The sequence below is a fragment of the Delphinapterus leucas genome, chromosome 7, assembly GCF_059928025.1.
Source record: "Delphinapterus leucas isolate spDelLeu-1000000601 "Yukka" chromosome 7, BTC_Dleu_Yukka2, whole genome shotgun sequence".
Lineage (NCBI taxonomy): Eukaryota > Metazoa > Chordata > Mammalia > Artiodactyla > Monodontidae > Delphinapterus > Delphinapterus leucas.
In genome coordinates, this window is record NC_143135.1 from 6,929,160 (window position 1) to 6,947,449 (window position 18,290).

Below are 18,290 nucleotides of genomic sequence, written 5' to 3' on the forward strand. Positions count from 1 at the left end.
TCCGATGCCCGGCACACAGTGGGTCCTCAGCCACGGGTGTGGATGTTTGAAGGCTGGATCACCAAGAGGGCTTTGCCTGGAATCAGCACTTGGGAGTGGGCGTGGCGGGGCTAAGAAAGACTCAAGCGGTAAGGCACTCCATCTCCAGCCATTTCAGGTCCTACACACTGCCCAGCCTGGGCCCAAGACAAGCAAGTGGCAGGTTTGGAGGGCTTTCTGAAGCAGACGAGCTTCACACCAAGCCCAAAGCAGGGAGTGTTCAGAAAGGTACCCAGTTGGATGCAGGGCCTGACAAGAGCAAAGGCAAGGAGGCAGGCCGCAGCACGGTAGTGGGTACCTGGGCTGGGCCTGCTGGGGGCTGAGGTGCAGCTGTAGAGCAAAAGGAAGGGCCGGTGAGGTCACTGGAGAGGCACGGGTGGCTCTTGGAGGGGTGAGCATGGATATTTTGAGCCCCCTGGCCTGGGCTGAGCATGGATAAGCGGCTTGTGGGGAGCAGAACACCAGGGCCCAGTGATATCCAAGTCCTTGCCAGGGCCAGAGGGGCCTGGGGAGGCCTGCCAGCGACCCCACCCACTCCTCTCGTCCACAGAAGGGGGCAGATCCCACCTCTCAGCCTCCCTCCTGGGCCCTAGCCATCTAGGGACCCCCACTCCCTGCCCCAGCCTGAGGGGGATTCCCCGAAGGCCTGGGGGGAGGGGACTCCCGTCTTCTGTTTTTCCTCCAGTTTTCTTTCCAGAAAAAATGGAACAATAGCCCAGGCTCCTGCTCCCCACCCTCCCCACCGCTTCCTGCGTTTCCTGGTGCCCCTGGGCCGGCTTCCTGCCCCTGCTCCAGCCTCTGCTCTCTCCTCAGCCCAGCTGCCTGCAGGGGAGGAAAGAGCTGGGGGTAGGGGGTTTGTGGGAGAGGAAGGAGCCAGGGATTGCGCCCCTACTCCCCCCCAGTTCCCTCCCAGAGTCTGGGTGGTGGTGAAAGGCAGGCAGGGTGCCCTTAGCCTTGCTGAGCCTGGCCTCCCACCTCGCAGACCCCAGTTCTAGGCCCAGGCTGCTGTCTGCGGCATTGGCGGGGGGAGTCCCTGGGATGGGGGGGGCGCAGGCAGGAAACAATGGCGTGATTTTCCTGGACAATGGGGGCCTTGTGAGGAAGCCTGGCAGGGAGAGGAGGGGGAATTCTCTAGGCCCACGAGTCACAGGACTGACCAGCCAGCCCAGCCTGGGCCTGACCTCTCCCAATTCTCCACCAAAGGACCCCCGCCCCCATTGGAGACCTGAGCCAGGCCTCCCAGAAAGGAGAAGTAGGGACCATGGGAGGGAAGCGGAAGAGGCGTAAGCTGCCTAGGCCACTCCCAAGCTTCACAGAGGCAGCCCAGGAAGGGGGCTGGGGGCCAGGTCCCTTTCAGAGGCCAGGGAGCCCTAAGGGGATGCTGGGAGGGGGATCTCTAGCCCCTTCTCCTCTGAGTGACCCCTGACCGCCCCATCCCCAAGGTCTACATCAGACACCAGAAGAGCAACTTGGGTTGGAACAAATTCAAGGCACTTGGAGAAAAGCAGGGGACACGGAGGTGAGGATAAGGCTTCACAGGTGTCAGGTCAAGCTGGGGGGTAGGAGGCGGCAGGAAGGCCACCAATAGAAGTCCTGAGACTTTGAGTGAGTTGCTGCCCCTCTCTGGACTTCAGATTACCTGACCAAAAAAGGGAGGCTGGCCTTCCAGCTTGAGATACTGGCGCAGAAGGTGGTTCATCCGTCTGTGAGGTACCACAAGTGGCTAGAGACCCGACTGAGAAGCAGCCGTCAAGAGGATGGGTGGGTCCTGGCACCAGAGGAGGCGGGAGTCCCTCCCCCCAGCCCCAGTACATGGATCCCTTTGCCTGGTCCCTCTCCAGCTGCCTGCCCCAGCCTGCTGCAGCTCTTCTCTGGAATGAACTCTCGCAGAGCTTACTGAATGGTCCAGTTCTGAGTCTTCAGCAGCCGGGCCAGAGGCTGTTGTGAAGCTGGGAGTAAGATGTTAGAGGTTGGAGGAGAAAGTCAATCTGAGAGAGATTAGCAGCAGAATCTTTAGGACAACTGTCAGATCCTGCGCTACAGCTTTAAGAAGCGTGATCTCGCTGGACTTGCCTGGCGGCTCAGTGGTTAAGACTCTGCGCTTCCTCTCTACAGGTGGCACGGGTTCCATCCCTGGCTGGGGAACTAGGTTCCCACGTGCCGCTTGGTGCCACCAAAAAAAAAAAAAAGGTGATCTTGTTTAATACTCATGATGACCCTCTGAGGTGGGTTTTGTCGTCATGCCTAGCTTTAACTGTTCAGTACTCAGCCCCAGTTTGGCTAAGAGGAGAAGGTAGATTGCAGGATCATTCTCTGAATTTTGAGAAATTGTGGGAAGATTTGCCAGGCACGGTGGAAGGATGAAGATGGTTGTTGAGGGTATAAAGACATCAGGTAGGGCAGCTGATAGGCAGCCGGATCGACTTCTGAACTGGAGCTCCCAATGTGGGAGATGCCAGTGAGGAGGGGGCAGCTGGCACCTGGGAGAGTCCAGGACAGCCTGGGGGCAGTGGGCCAAGGTCAAGGGGAAGCCAGGCTCTGAGGAACGCCAGCATTGAAAAGGCTAAGGGTGGGGAGGCCCTGAAGGAAACAGCCAAAGCAGCCAGAGGTCCTGGGAGCCAAGGACAGCAGGGAGGGGTTGAGCAGCAGTGCCAGATGCCCCCAGGAGGCCCAGAGAGCTCGGCCAGCAGCAGGATCAGGAGTTGTGGCTTTAGACCTAGAAAAGCGAATACCCTGCTTCTGTCACCTCCTCTGAGAAGTCTTCCCTGACTCGCCGGGCTGTATTAGGTGCCCGTGTCCTCTGCCCCCACTATGGTGCTGTCACTCTGGGCAGGATTGCTGAGAGGTGTGCCCTGAAAGGACGTGTGTTCAGAAATGTCATTGGCTTGGATGTCACTTCTCTACAATGCAGTTGGCTATAACCAGAAAAGTAGAGAGGCCTCTTCAGAACCTTGAAAATTCTATAATTTTGTCCTCTTTTTATTCCTCTAAAACTTCTCTCCTTTGAGCCATGCTTTTCCTGGTGAGAGATTTGCAAGCTGCTGCTTCTCCTCTCTGTACAGAGTATGGTGGCCCCATTTGGGACAAAGCCATCAGCCCTTGCCACGTCTATCCACTACTACATTTGTCCCAAACTCCTTTCTAGCCAAGAACCACCACTTTCTTAGACCCCTTTCTCTCTCTTCACATCCAGCTGCATCAGTGGATATCTTTTGGAATCTTTCCCCTGGGGGCGGCTGCGCTAGCCACAATGGGACATGGACACCAGGGGTCTGTAGTGCCTGCTGGGCTTCCTTTCTCACGAGGGGGTTCCCTCCTGCTCCCCACCCCGAGGCAGGTTCTGATTCACACTCCTGCCTCAGCAAAATGACAAGACACAGGTTTCTCTTGAAATCAAAGTTACAAATGCTGAGAGGCTGCCATATTGCCCACTTCTTTCTTTTTTTTTTTTTTTTTTGGCCACACCGTGGCATGCGGGATATTAGTTCCCCAACCAGGGATTGAACCGTGCCTTCTGCAGTGGAAGCGTGGAGTCTTAACCACTGGACCACCAGGAAGGTCCCCATATTGCCCATTTCTATTCCGTGCAGTGTTAGGAGAAAGTTAGAGCACTGGCTTTGGAAGCACACAGACCAGGTCGTGGCATCTGCTTTATTTGCATATGCCCTAGGTTAAATCAAATTATTGCTCAGTTTCCTTTTCTGCAAAATGGGGATAATGATGTCTACCTCATAGACTTTTTTTTTTTGTGAGTGCTAATGCTGAGTGTAAAACGCCTGGCCTCTGGTAACCCCTTGGTAAATGTTTCCCAGCCTTGTGCTTATTGTCTGATTCTACCCCAACCCCAGCTATGAGCTCTGCAGGGCAAGATTGAGACCAGTTCACCTCGGTGCCCCCAGTACCCAGCCAGGATGTCTGTCAGATGACAGTTTGCTCCCAGCTCCTCCCTTGTCCCCACCACCTGAGCCTGGAGCACCACAGCCCTTCCTCTCTTCCCCAGTTCTGCTGCTGCAGCCCATTGAAGGTGACGACATGGAGCACAAGACCCTGAAGATCACTGACTTCGGCCTGGCCCGCGAGTGGCACAAAACCACGCAAATGAGTGCTGCAGGCACCTATGCCTGGATGGCTCCTGAGGTTATCAAGGCCTCCACCTTCTCTAAGGGCAGCGATGTCTGGAGGTGCGGCTGGGCGGAGGCTGGACAGATATGGGGCTGCAGAGGGCAGAGGTGGCTGCCAAAATCCAGGGCTGGGCAGACAAGCAGAGCCCAGAGGGAGGGACACAGACCACTGAGCTCTTGGTTGCCTTGGGATGAAATGGCAACGAATAAGTAGAGGAGGGGACATAGACCCTTTGTCTCACCCACAGTTTTGGGGTGCTCCTGTGGGAACTGCTGACTGGGGAGGTGCCCTACCGTGGCATCGACTGCCTTGCTGTAGCCTATGGAGTGGCCGTTAACAAGCTCACACTGCCCATCCCATCCACCTGCCCCGAGCCCTTCGCACAGCTCATGGCCGGTAAGGGGATGGGGCAGGAGGGTGAGGGGCAGAGCTCCTTGGCCCAGGACATATCCACTCACAGACCCCTTCTTATCCTGTCCCCCCCCCACTCCGTTTCCCCAGATTGCTGGGCGCAGGATCCCCACCGCAGGCCCGACTTCGCCTCCATCCTTCAGCAGTTGGAGGCACTAGAGGCGCAGGTCCTGCGGGAAATGCCTCGGGACTCCTTCCATTCCATGCAGGAAGGCTGGAAGCGCGAGATCCAAGGCCTCTTTGACGAGCTGCGGGCCAAAGAAAAGGTGGGAGGAGTCGGGGTCCCAGGGTTGGAAGGGGACGCCGGGAAGGAATGTCTCCCCGGTTTCCATGGGGCAGAAGGTGGGGGTGAGCGTCTGAGACCGTACCCGACTGACTCCACCGCCTCCATTGTCCCGGGCACAGGAACTACTGAGCCGCGAGGAGGAACTGACCCGCGCGGCGCGTGAGCAGCGGTCACAGGCAGAGCAGCTGCGGCGGCGCGAGCACCTGCTGGCCCAGTGGGAGCTGGAGGTGTTCGAGCGCGAGTTGACACTTCTATTGCAGCAAGTTGATCGCGAACGGCCACACGTTCGCCGCCGCCGCGGAACCTTCAAGCGCAGCAAACTCCGAGCGCGCGACGGCGGCGAGCGCATCAGCATGCCACTCGGTAAGGGGCGGGCCCCAGCACGCCGCCCGCCATTGGCTTCGTGGGCGGAGGGGTGGGGTCAGGCGGGTGTGCTGGCCACACCGGGATTGGTCTAGGGCGTTGGTGGGTGGGCCTGTAAGACGAGGCTGGAAGGGGAGGGGCCAGGAGTGTGTTTTCGTTTGTGGGCGGGTTTTGGCGGGAATATTTGCATGTCGGCCTGGGAATGGCTACGGCCGGGAAGGGGCGGGGCTCATGAAAGTTCTGAGAAAGCCGAGGGAGTGGGGTGGGCCGCCTCCTGGGAATCTCCGACTCCGCTGCGCTTCTCCGCGTAAGAGGTCTGCTTTCCTTACGGAGAGCCTGGGGCCCAGGAAGGCAGTGAGGCCGACCCCAGTCACCCAGCCACTGTGCCAGGCCCTGTTCCAGCACTGCCTGCGTGGCCTGGGAACTGCCGAGGGGCCCTGCGGGTTAGGATCCAGTCTCTCCTTCACCACAAACCTGCGCCCTGCTTCCCCCCCAACCCCAGACTTCAAACACCGCATCACCGTGCAGGCCTCTCCCGGCCTGGACAGGAGGAGAAACGTCTTCGAGGTGGGGGCTGGGGACTCGCCCACCTTCCCCCGGTTCCGGGCCATCCAGTGTAAGAAACTTCGCCTCCCCTTGCCCATGCCCTTACCCCCAGACCTTATCCTTTTGTCAGTCAAACCTTATCCTTGGAAGTAGATCCCACACACTGTCTCCTCCTCTTCCCCCCTGCTCCCAGGCGCCCCCCCCATCTGTCTAAACTGGTACCTCTAAGTTCCCCAAGCAGCATGCATTTTACAACTTTTTTCAGTCTAGCAATTGTATGACACTATGTCCCATTCATTTTCCTAAACACTTTGCTAATATTAATTTCTCACGAAGACCCTGTGAGGTAGATGTCCTTGTTATTATATAAGTTTTACTGATGAGAAAAGTGAGAAAAGTAACTGCCTAACGTTGCACAGCTAGCAAGTGGCAGAGTCAGAATTCAAACCCACGCAGTTTGCTGTAGTGGCTGTACTAGCTACCAGGCAGCAAATGCCGGGTGAAGAAGGACTAGATGAGATGCCTCGCTGCCAGTCCCAGGACCCCACACCCACCTACCCCAGTTCTGTTCAGATTCTCTGTGGCCCGGGAATGGGATGGGGCCCAGCCTGACCCACACCCCACCCCAGTCCTCCAAGAAGTTGCCCCTGGAGCTTGATTCTCATGATGGGAGGACAAGGATCAGGGTCCTTGACCTCAGCTCAGACTCCTTCCATTCCCCCCTCCCCCTGCCCGCCACAGTGGAGCCTGCAGAACCAGGCCAGGCATGGGGCCGACAGTCCCCAAGACGTCTAGAGGATTCAAGCAATGGAGAGCGGCGAGCATGCTGGGCCTGGGGGCCCAGTTCCCCCAAGCCCGGAGAAGCCCAGAACGGGAGGTGAGTGCCTGAGTGCCACCCACCGAGTGTCTTCTGCCTCCCAACAGTCCTGAGATTCACGAAGCACAACTCCCCTCTCGTCCCCTCACCAGGAGAAGGTCCCGCATGGACGAAGCCACGTGGTACCTGGATTCAGATGACTCATCCCCCTTAGGATCTCCTTCCACACCCCCCATGCTCAATGGTGAGTGGCCTTGTCTCCCCCCAGCAGACTGTTGCTGCACTCCTTTTGGTCCTGTGGGCAGGCTACAAGAAGCCAGCCTGCAAGGCAGGCCATTCCTAGAACCCAGGTCTGACCCATCAGCCCACAGCTGAGCTGGATCCAGCCTAGGCCTCAGGGACCCTATTCAGGGCTGGCCTGCAAGAGGGCTCTCCCCTGGCCCTGTGGCAGCTGCTGTGCCCTCAGCAAGCTCTAGGGAAGACAGGAAAACAAGGAACGGTGCCCCGCATTTGGGACCCAGGGGAAGCTGGGCCGAGAGAAGAGAAGGAAACTGTGCATGTGGGGTGGAGCTAGAAAAGTGGCTGCCACACTGTGCTTCTCAGAGTCCCTTCTGGGGAGCCTGTAGGTGGAGAAGAGGATAAGAAATCTGAACGGGTGGGGATCTAGGGCCGACTCACTGCATCTGGGGCAGTTCTGGACTTTTCTGTTTTCCATAATGGCAATAGCACTTACTGTGTGTCAGGCATTCCATCCAAGCAACAATCTCATGAGGGATTATTATACCCATTTGAGAGATGAGAAAACAGAGGCTCTGCGAGGTAAAGTAATCTGCCTAAATCCCCCAGCTAGGGATTTGAACCCAGGGAGACTTTGACTCTCATGCTCGTAGTGAGCTTTCCCAGAAACTTTCACTTGAAGAAAGGGTTTCCCACATACAAACTACTTGGGAAGCTAGGAGGTTAGCAGAAACTGGGACTCCTGTGTCAGAGGGACAAGGGCTCAGCTCAGCACTGCCCAGCATTGGCAGGGACTAGAAAGTTGCAGCCTCCCTTGCCCGTGGGTCCCTTTAGAGCCCCCAGCTGTACCTGCTTCTCGCAGCCAGAATATAGGACCTGGCTTAACTGTTATCAGACCAGGGTCCTATTCAGCAAACAAGTTAGACTCACTCCTCTCACCCCACCCAGCATGTCACCTCCACCATTACCTGAGCTACATTTCACAGTAACAATAACAGCAAACGTTTATTGGGTCCTTCCTATGTGCCATTTTATAGAGGAGGAAACTGAGGCACAGAGAGGTTAAGTGGTTTGAAATAGGGCATACAGCAGAACAGGGATTTGAGCCCAGGTCTGACTCCAGAGGCAGGGCCCTGGAGCCCCGTCTGCCACACCATTTTCTGCTCCAGCAGTTGCATTGCCCCAAGCTAGCTGTGCTGCAGGCACTGAACTGAGAATTGGAAGGCCAAGGGGGCTGCTTGTAGTCACCTGCTCTAGAACGCCCCAGGCCAGAAGGGTCAATGGAGAACTTGAGGTCCTGTCAACCTGGGTGTGTAGTCTGAAGGAGCCCCTGACCATATTCTGCAGATCCATTTGGCCTTACTCTCCCTGAGCTCCCAGGAGCAGGGACACAATGGCCTGGACCCCATCTTTCTCTGGCTTGCCCTCTTACCTAAAAGGATATCACCTGTCCCAGCCCAGCTGCTGGCTGAGCACTTGGTTCCCCTCGTGCAAGCCCACCCTCCAGCCATCTTGGGCCCACCCACGAGTGCATGACCTTGACCTCCCAACCACCCACAGAGTGAAAAACCTGGCTAAGAATCAAAGACCCTGTGAGATTGTCCCAGGCATTAGCCACACCACCGGGGAGCCCCAGCTCCCACCCCTTGTCCGCACCTGGGTGTTCTGGCCCCTGGGGAACTGGTTGCAATGAGGGGCAGATTGGTGGGCGCCGTCAGCCTGCACTGACAGCAACTGCCGCATGAAGCTTGTTGCCTTGGAGCCGCTAACTACCACGTGGCCCGTGTCCTCTCTGTGAGGCCCCACAGAAGCGATTCACCTTCATCTCGGGGTCAAGCATGTTTTTTCTCTTTCTCCTTAACAACAGGGTTGCCAACTCTTACTGCCAGGGAGCTTAGAGGCAAATTAAAATCCTTGCCGAGTTACCTGGGGCAAGTCGCTTACTTTTGGGAACCTCGGTTTCTCAGAATATCGGCCTCAGGAACTTCTTTCCATTCTTAGTTTGTGTGCTGACCTCCAGCTTCACTTCACTTTGTTCCATTTTTCTTGCCTGTTTTAAACATGTTTTTCCCCTGTTCTGTTTAAACTCACTGTAAATGATCAGTTTCCTCACCTGTAAAGTAGCGTAACAGCGGTCACCTTACATGGTTGTCACAAGGATTGTAAGAATGGACTCTTCCATCAAACATGTATTGACATATATTATGAGCCAGGCATCAATGTGCTAGAGATCAACACTGCCCTGACCTTGGGGAGGGCCTAGTCTGGTGGAAAAGCAGACTCAGAAATAAACAAGGACAGTAGGGAGTAGTACGTGGTGGGGCGAGGGCTGTACAAGGCATAATGTGAGTAAGAACCGCACAGGTTACAGGGGATTCTGGCAAAGCTTCTAAACGAGGAAAAACCTCTTGTTTTCCTCTCCATTCTACTCACTTCACTTCTGACACCAGATGCCTGGGGATTTTCCCCACACCAACCAGTTCTGGGACAGCAGCTGGGGGTCCTACAATCCAATCCAATTCTAACACTGCCTACCTGGAGTTAGTTTGTGTCAGACCCCACAGGTTAAGGGTTCAGGCTCACAGGACTGCTCCTCCCCACTTCAGACACCAGTTGTAAGTTCGGGTTGTCACCTGTGCTCCCCACCAACCAGCTATAAATCAGAGATCCCCACGACCCCCTCCTCAGATCTGATAATTTGCTAGAACGGCTCACAAAGCTCAGGAAAGCCATTTACTTACTAGATTACCAGTTTATTAAAAAGGTTACAGGTCAAGAACAACCAGATGGAAGAGATGTGTAGGGCAGAGTATGTGGGAGGACACAGAGTTTCCACGCCCTCTCCAGGCACGCTACTTTCCCAGCACCTCCACTGGTTCACCAACCCAGAAGTTCTTGGAACCCCTTGGCTGGGTTTTTATGGAGGCTTCATTACATGGACCTGATTGATTGCTTAAATTCTTGGCCATTGGTGATGGGATTCAATCTCCAGCTCCTCCCCTCCCCAGTGCAGGTGGAGGCTGAAAGTTCCAACCTTCTAATCATATAGTTCGTTCCCTTGGCAACCAGACCCCATCCTTAGGAGCTTTCCAAAAATGGCTGCATCAATATGAACTCAGATGTGGTTAAAAGAGCTCCTTATGAATAACAAAAGGCGCTCCTTTCGCCTTTATCATTCTAACACTTAGGAAGTTCCAAGGGTTTGGGGAGTTCTGTACCAGGTATGAGATGAAGACAAAATATATACTTTTTTATAAATCAGAATGTCACAGCTTCACAGAGGATGTGACATCTCAGCTGGGTCTTGAATGGTAAATAAGGGATCACTGAGAGCCGAGGTGGGGAAGGCGTGCTGAGCGGAGGGAATAGTGTGTGTACAGCCGTGGGGCCCACCACACCTGAGTAAGAGGAATCCTGGTTGGAACTCAGAGGGAGAGTTGAGAGCCAGGGACTCACAGGCCTGAAGCAGCAAGTGGGGTTCAGGCCTGCATTCCCTCGGTCTGTGGAGCCCAGTGCAGCCCCAGCACATGGGCCAGCAGATGTTTGTTGAATGAATGAGTGAAGCTGGAAAGGCAGGCAGGAGCCAGTTCAGGAAGGGCCTGGAAATTGATGGGGGACTTTTGAAGCAGACGTGTCTTTAGCAGATTTGCATTTTAGAAGGCAGTGGTCACTGCAGGGGTGGGGTGGGGTGGGGGGATAAGAGTCAGAGAGATGGGGGGAATTCCCTGGCGGTCCAGTGGTTAGGACCCCTGTGCTCTAACTGGCAAGGGCGCGGGTTCAGTCCCTGGTTAGGGAACCAAGATCCCGCAAACCGCATGGTGTGGCCAAAAAAAAAGAGAAAGATGGGGTAAGGGTTGTGGCTGAGGACAGGGACCCCAAGCAAAGTCCTGGTTCATAGCAGAAACTCACTTTTCCCAGCTTTGCATTTCTTCCTCTGGACACCCAGCCCAGCGCTCCACTCCAGGCAGGCCCAAGGAAGAGAGAGAAGGTTTTGAAACCCAGACAAGGAGCTTAGACTTTCTTCTAGTGGCAGTGGAAAGCCATGGCAGGTTCTAGAGCTAAGGAGGACCTGACAAAATTGGGGTTTGTGGGAGGCCATCACAGACTGCCCTACGTCCTCAATGACAGGTTCCCCAGACCCACCCGTGGAGTCGGGCCAACCCTAGGCCCACAGGTTAGGACACAGATATCCTGAAATCCAGGGCAGTTCAGGCTTAGCTGAGCCCTTAACCTCTCCAAGCCTGGGCCATGAGGATCAGACAACATAATGCCCCTAAATCATTCAGCTCAGGCCTGACGCAAACAGCTCATCTCTCTGAGCCTCAACTTCCTCATTTCTGGAATAGGGACAGTGATGCGTGCCTCTCAGGGCTGTTGTGTACATTGGAATTGACCTGTGTGCTACCGCTGGAGGGGGGTGGGCGAGCAGAAGGACCAGGGCTGTCCAGCCAGGAAGGAGGTGGGCACAGAGCACGGGTCCCAGACCTGTCCCCGGACCCCTCCGGATATCCACTGAGGCCACTGAGGCCCCGATCTGGCCTCAGCTTGCTTGCTGGTGGATCCCCTGCCTGCCCTCCAGCCCACCCTCCATCTCTGGGCTCCAGGGCACCTGGTTGCCTCCCAGGCTTTGCTCCTGCTGGTTCCTCAGACTGCGATGCCCACCCCACCCTGCCCCGCCCCGCCCCTTCTGAAAGGCCAGAAAGTGTGTCTGCTGGGGGAGGCGCGGCGGCCTGGGAGGAGTTGGGCTGGCTGTCAGAGGGGAGCAGAAGCCAGTCCTTGCTCCAGGGCCGCCGAGGGGTACCCCCGAAGTCGGCCTAACCTGTGTACCCGGCACCAGGTAACCCCCCGCGGCCAAGCCCGGAGCCCGAGGAGCCGCGGCGGCCGGGCCCGGCGGAGCGCGGCAGCGGCTCCGGGACGCCCAAGCTGATCCAGCGCGCGTTGCTGCGCGGCACCGCCCTGCTCGCCTCGCTGGGCCTCGGCCGCGACCTGCAGCCCCCGGGGGGACCGGGCCGCGAGCGCGGGGAGCCCCCGCCAACGCCCCGCGCCCCGCTGCCCACGCCGTCCTCCGCCGAGCCGCCCACCTCCCCGCTCATCCGCTTCTCCCCCGAGATGCCGGACGCCCAGGCCTCCCCGCTGAGCCCCGACGCCCCCGGCTCGCCCTCCCCCGCGCCCCTGCTGCTGGAACTGGGTGTCCCCGCCGGCCAGCCATCAGCCAAGAGTCCCCGGCGCGAAGAGGAGAGGCGCGGTGAGTGGCCTCTGCCTGGTGACAGAGGGGAGGAGGGGCTGGTGGGGACGTGCAGGGCAGTACAGCCGGGGCCACAGCTGTCTGCTGGACCCCAGACCGCCCCCTCAGGGCGATGAGGATGCCCCATAGGGAACTGAGTTCCCCGTTCAGCCATCCATTGCGGGGGGGTGGGCAGGGGCCAGGCCAGGCCAGTTGTGAGATAATAGAAATAATGAAGGTGATGACGCTAGCGAACTCCTACAGGTTGCTTACTTGTGCCGGGCACTGTTCCTAGTGCTTTACAGAGGTTGCCTCATTCAGTTATGGAAACAAGGCTGTGAACCAGGTACTCTGGTTATACCTATTTTTCAGATGAAATATCAAGGGACTCCAGGCTCCCACTAGTAAGTGGCCGAGCTGGGGTCCAAGCCCAGGCCCCTCTGCTCCAGACGGCTCCTCACTCTTAACTGCTACATAGTAAACAGATGCGCCACCAAGCATGAAGGGCCATGGAAGCTATGAGTCCCGTAACTCACTGTACAGATGAGGAAACTGAGGCCCAGAGTAGGGCAGTGCCTCCTGGGGACACCCAGGAGTTGGTGACTGCCTGACCTCGGCCCTCTCCCCATCCCTTCATAGGAAGCGCCGTCTCGCCCCCACCAGGGATATCACGCTCCGCTCCTGGCACCCCAGGTACCCCACGCTCGCCGCCTCTGGGCCTCATCAGTCGACCTCGGCCCTCACCCCTTCGCAGCCGCATCGACCCGTGGAGCTTTGTGTCAGCCGGGCCACGGCCTTCACCCCTGCCCTCACCACAGCCTGCACCCCGCCGGGCACCCTGGACCTTGTTCCCAGACTCAGACCCCTTCTGGGACTCTCCACCCGCCAACCCCTTCCGAGGGGGCCCTCAGGACTGCAGGGCACAGACCAAAGACGTGGGTGCCCAGGCCCCGTGGGCGCCAGAGGCAGGGCCCTGAGTGGGCCGGGCTGCTCCCCACGTGCCCACCGCCCTCCAGGAGCCTCAGCATACACTGGAATAGGAGCCGGTCATGCCTCTGTAGCTGCCTTGGTCTCGCCCAGGGACCCCGCCCCCTCTGGGGGTCAGGAACACTACACTGCACAGGAAGCCTTCACACTGGACGGGGGGCCTGCACCCCCCACACCCGCAACGCGCAGGTCCCCCGACTTACCTGCCCCACTGGGGCCCAGCACTGTGCCCAGCTGGTTGGGAGGACCAGAGCCTGACTCAGGGAATTGCCCCCGGGGGTGGTGCAGGGAGGAGGGGAGGTGCAGGGGAGAGGGGCCGGCCTTAGCTGTCACCAGCACTTTTGACCAAGTCCTGCTACTGTGGCCCCTGCCCCAGGGCTTCGTGCCTGGGCCCCCCTGCCCCGGGGGCCATTTGGGGCCGGGGCTCTCTGGGTGCCTTCCTGCTGCCCCGGCCAGGGTTGGGGCCATGGCCTCGGGATCCAATGAAGCCAAATAAACTCCCCAAGCTGTCTCCCCAAGCACAGCCTGTCACTTTCTTGGAGGTAACTAGGGGATCCAAACCATCACATGACCCTGGGGACCTCATGCCCTCAGCATGGGCCTAGGCTGGGATGCTCTGCACCACATCCCTCTCCTGGGATCAAGTCCGCTTCATCACCAGGCATTCAAGGCCCTTCTCAGCCTCCCTGGCACCCACACGCTCGGGCCTCACCCATCTTCTCCCACCCTCACTAAGCCTTTCCCACCATTTCAAGCAACTGTGTTTGCTCTGATTCTTCCTGTTGCTGGGTGGTCCCGGCTCATCCTTAAGGCCCAGCAACAACATCACCTCCCCTGGGATGCCCTCCCGGCCATGCTGCTCCCACCCCAGGCAGCTCGCTGAACTCAGGAGCCCACAGCCCTCTGGGTGGCATCTTGGTGGTTTGTCCTGGGTTTGTTTCTATCCCGTGGTCTGGATACAAGAGGGGGCCCCCACCCTGACACCTGGCTCCACTCAGGCTTCTCTTAATGCCATGGGGTTCTGCGGACTACCCCTCCCACACCACGCCGTAGGGCAGGGGACCCTGGGCTCAGCCCCTCCATGGTTTATGGGAGGCGGGGTCCAGGCTCCCTCTCCCGTCCCCTGCGCACTCCATGGCAGCCAGACCTACTGTGACTCCAGTGTTCACCAGGGTGGGGACTCAGGAGGGCTGGGTGTGAAGGGTTCTCAGGAAGCACTGAGAGTGGAGGGAGCATCATCTGTCCGGGGAGCTCCGGGCATCCTCCACTCCTGTCCTCGCCTCGCCGCCCTGCCCCACCTGCCCTCTCCTACTCCACAGCCCAGGCCGCCACCTTTCCATCCGGGATGCCTGCACTAGCCCCCTCCATAGGTCCCCTGAGCCACATGTCCTCAAGGCCCTGTGTCCTGACCCCCAACTCCGCCCCACCCCAGCAGGCCCCTGTTTTTCTCACCACCCTAGCTCTTTCCCACCTGGCCTGGCCTCTTCTCTTCCCCAGCTGAAATGCCGCTCCTCAGAGGAGCTTTCCAGGTGATGCTCCCCCGGAACTCTCCCCCATCACCCGGGGCGTTTCCTTCAGGGAGCTTGTGATGATGTGAACTTGTCCTGCGTCCCCGGTCTGTCCTCTCCCCTAACGTCCTCTGGGTCCGGGCACCTGCTGAGCAGGTGAATGGGGTCTGTGACTGAGTGAGCTCATCCCTGAATAAACAACCACAGTGTGACTGGGAGCCGGTCAAGTTACCTCTCGGGGTCTCGCCTTCCTCCATCCCGCCCCGGACCACCCATCACCCGACCACCCAGCTTTGGCGAACTGGGCAAAAAACTTCTTGCCCCAGAAATGGGGAGGAGTTATCCAGCTCACCTCCTTGCCTCACCCTGCCAGCCCTACTCACCCCAGCTGCTGTCCCAGGCTTCCCTCCCTCGCCAGCCACCCACGCTGCACCTCCTCCCAGCCCCACCCTGCCCGGCCCCTCCCAGGTGCCTGTGGTGGAGCAGTCGGCTCCCAGGGCACCTCTGATGGACTCTGGGCGGCACACCATGGGGGCTCTGAGGCCCTGGGCCCGATACGGGCTACTGGTTGTGGCCCACCTGCTAGCCCTGGGGCTTGGGGCTGCAGTGCTCCAGGCCCTGGAGGGGCCTCCAGCACTCCAGCTCCAGGCCAACCTCAGGGCCGAGCTGGCCACTTTCCAGGCGGAGTACAGGGCCTGCCTGCCACCCAGGGCACTGGAAGAGCTGCTGGGCACCGCCCTGGCAGCCCAGGCCTACGGGGTTTCCAGCCTGGGCAATGGCTCCCAGGCCAGGAACTGGGATCTGCCCTCAGCCCTACTCTTCACTGCCAGCCTCCTCACCACCACAGGTAAGGCCGCCAGGAGGCCGGGCAAGAAGGGGCACTTGAGGCCATCGCTACCTGGGGTCCCTGGGGGTGCAGCCCTTCCCCCAGCCCCAAAGTGCTAGACAGAGCCCAGGCCTTATTAGGCCTGTCATCACAGCTGGGGCTCCCCACACCAACACACCCCAACTAGTGCCTCAACTTCAACTGCCAGGAGGGGTGTGGGCTCCTCAGTCCCACCCCCAGGCACCCTTTGAGACCCAGGAGAGGTGCCCAGACCCTGCGGGCCTGAGGCAAGACTGGGAACATGAATTATGGGATGGATTCTTGGATGGAGGGAAATGGAGTGAACCCAGGGAATACAGGACCACCATCCCAGAAGGAGTGTGAGGGAAGGCTCCCGGGGGAGGAAGTCCCCATGAGATGGTAGCCAAGGCAAGAGGGCACAGAGATAGACACGAAGGAATTCCTGGCAGAGGGAACAGCATGTGTGAAGGCCCAGAGGAATAAAGCAATGGGACCCACAGCCCTGGGGGGATTTGTCCTGTAAAGTGTCTGAATATTTTTTAAAGGCCATTTTCCATCTTTTTAAAAAATTTATTTATTTTTGGCTGCGTTGGATCTTCGTTGGCCGTGCGCAGGCTTTCTCTAATTGCAGCAAGTGGGGTGCGCAGGCTTCTCATTGCGGTGGCTTCTCTTGCTGCAGAGCACGGGCTCTAGGTGTGTGAGCTTCAGTAGTTGTGGCACGTGGGCTTCAGTAGTTGTGGCTCACGGGCTCTAGAGCACAGGCTCAGTAGTTGTGGTGCATGGGCTTAGTTGCTCCGCAGCATGTGGGATCTTCCCAGGCCAGGGCTCAAACCTGTGTCCCCTGCATTGGCAGGAGGACTCTTAACCATTGAGCCACCAGGGAAGCCCCATTTTCTATCTTCTTTTGGAAAAATTTGGAAACCTATTTGCACTGAGCCAGAATCCTTGTGGAGTAGAACAGGGCCTGCCTTGGGGACAGAGCACATGCTCTCCAGCCCACCCCAGTCCCCACCACTCCCTTTTGTCTTACTTCTGACTCCTCTAGGTATTTGTGTTTACAGCCCTGGACCAGCCGACCCTGTTCCCCCAGCATGCCCTGCTCTTTCACCTCTCCCTGCCTTTGCACACACTTTTCCAGCCTTGAATGCCTTCTCTCATGTGCGCTGCCTCTTTTGCAGCCCTTCGTGTCAGATGTCCTGACTGTTTTTCCTGCCTGCCTTCCCCACTGGAGCCTGGGCAGACTCTGATTCCAGCACAAGGCCTGGCACCCAGGATAACTTGATATACCTTTGGGGAATGAAGGAAGGGGTAACATTTCACCTGGTGGGTTTGGAAGTGGGAGTCAAGGGCAGAGCTGAGGTATCTCTCAGGAAGCCAGGCTGCCTTGGGGTAGGACAGCAGCTCTCAGAACTGTCCCAGCTACAAGAGGCCTGAGGGGACTGTCTCTTTTAATCCTTTCTTGTTCCAGAAAATAAAAGAGTGGCCCGGAGAGGTTAAGGGACTTGAGTAAGGCCCCAAGTGAATGAAGAGCAGAGCCAGACAGAGCCCCTGCCTGAACAGTTCCAGCAATCTCGGCCACCAGAGGGCAGCCTTCTACCGGAGGGAGGCTGGAGGAAGTGGGTACCCGGCAGGCATCCCACTCAGGTGCTCATTACCCTTGTCTCTCTCCTCTCCAGGTTATGGCCACATGGCCCCACTAACGGCAGGTGGAAAGGCCTTCTGTGTGGTCTACACGGCCCTGGGGCTGCCAGCCTCCTTAGCACTTGTGGCTGCACTGCGCCACTGCCTGCTGCCTCTGCTCAGCCACCCGGGTGCCTGGGTAGCCACCCATTGGCAGCTGACGCCGGCCACGGCTGCGCTACTGCAGGCATCTGGACTGGGCCTGCTAGTGGCTGGAATCTTTGTGCTGCTGCCAGCACTGGTGCTGTGGGGTCTCCAGGGCGACTGCAGCCTGCTGGAGGCCATCTACTTCTGCTTCAGCTCACTCAGCACCATCGGCCTGGGGGACCTGCTGCCTGGCCACGACCATGGCCTGCATCCAGTGCTTTACTACCTTGGCCAGTTCGCACTTCTGGGTGAGTCCAGCTGCCAAGGAGCGTGACAGGGAGGAGAGGAGGGAAGAGGAGCCTGGACTACAACTCCCATAAGCCACTGGGGAGGCTGAGCCTCACGGGTTGGAAGGACCCTGCCCCAGGGCAGGGTGTGGGAGGTTTAGTCCGAAGTGCTAAGAGAATTGTGAGGGCTGGTCACTTGCTGGGAAGGGAGTGGGGAGCATCGTCAGCACCCTGAGCGCTGCCCTAGTAACCTCTCCTCCCCAGGGTACTTGCTCCTGGGGCTCCTGGCCATGCTGCTGACCGTGGAGACGTTCTTGGAGCTGCCCCAGGTCCGTGCCATGGTGAAGTTCTTCAGGTCCGGGGGCCCTCTGAACGCTGAGGACGAAGGTGGCATCCTAGGCCAGGATGAACTGGCTCTGAGCACCCTGCCACCCTCAGCAGCAGCCCCAGAACGGGCCCCAGCTTGCTGACAGATGTCAGTGATGGAGTTGAGCTCCTTTCAGGTGGAGAAGCCTGAGGAGGAAGCCATCGGGAGTGGCTGGGGAAGCCTCTGGGGGTGGGAGGGGAAGGGATGGATGTGAGGACCTCAGGGAATGTGTTAATAAAAAATAAAACGGGCAACACCGCCGACTATTTTCGTCTCCTTTCGAAATGGGACTTCCCTACAGCGATCAACAACCCAAACCCCATCATCCTTCGAAGGCAGAGTTCAAGCCTCTGGTCTCGCCTCCGCCGGCATCTGAGAACCTCAACTCCACACAGCCCCAGTAAGGATCGCAGACAATCTTATCCGCCGAGACCCCACCCCCTTCCGTCTATTGAAAGCCCCAGTCGTCCTGAGAAAGCCCC

At 58.2% G+C, this 18,290-nt stretch overlaps 2 protein-coding genes across 3 annotated transcripts in view; both read left to right on the forward strand.

Moving 5' to 3' along the window:
- Window positions 1-13,550, forward strand: part of MAP3K11 (mitogen-activated protein kinase kinase kinase 11) — a 15,943-nt gene extending 2,393 nt beyond the window's left edge. The window contains exons 2-10 of one of the 2 annotated variants that reach the window (XM_089914522.1): window positions 4,040-4,220; window positions 4,409-4,557; window positions 4,663-4,838; window positions 4,978-5,221; window positions 5,724-5,837; window positions 6,509-6,644; window positions 6,737-6,828; window positions 11,931-12,066; window positions 12,685-13,550. In XM_089914522.1, the coding sequence (XP_089770648.1) occupies window positions 4,040-4,220; window positions 4,409-4,557; window positions 4,663-4,838; window positions 4,978-5,221; window positions 5,724-5,837; window positions 6,509-6,644; window positions 6,737-6,828; window positions 11,931-12,066; window positions 12,685-13,528 (2,072 nt within the window). In that variant the 3' untranslated portion in view covers window positions 13,529-13,550. Of the gene's footprint in view, window positions 1-4,039; window positions 4,221-4,408; window positions 4,558-4,662; window positions 4,839-4,977; window positions 5,222-5,723; window positions 5,838-6,508; window positions 6,645-6,736; window positions 6,829-11,658; window positions 12,067-12,684 lie in introns of both variants that reach the window. The other variant, XM_022591469.2, reaches the window with a different exon arrangement.
- Window positions 13,551-14,978: 1,428 nt separating this feature from the next.
- KCNK7 (potassium two pore domain channel subfamily K member 7) lies at window positions 14,979-18,074 on the forward strand. The gene is made up of 3 exons (XM_030763580.2): window positions 14,979-15,387; window positions 17,064-17,462; window positions 17,706-18,074. The coding sequence occupies exons 1-3, from the start codon at window positions 15,048-15,050 to the stop codon at window positions 17,909-17,911; spliced, it is 945 nt and encodes a 314-aa protein (XP_030619440.1). The 5' UTR covers window positions 14,979-15,047; the 3' UTR covers window positions 17,912-18,074.
- The last annotated feature ends 216 nt before the right edge of the window (window positions 18,075-18,290 follow it).

Coding starts and splice junctions, on each gene's coding strand:
- KCNK7 (XM_030763580.2), top strand. CDS start 15,048: ATGGACTCTGGGCGGCACACCATGGGGGCTCTGAGGCCCTGGGCCCGA. Junction 15,388..17,063: donor CAGCCTCCTCACCACCACAG/GTAAGGCCGCCA, acceptor TCTCCTCTCCAG/GTTATGGCCACATGGCCCCA. Junction 17,463..17,705: donor TGGCCAGTTCGCACTTCTGG/GTGAGTCCAGCT, acceptor TCTCCTCCCCAG/GGTACTTGCTCCTGGGGCTC.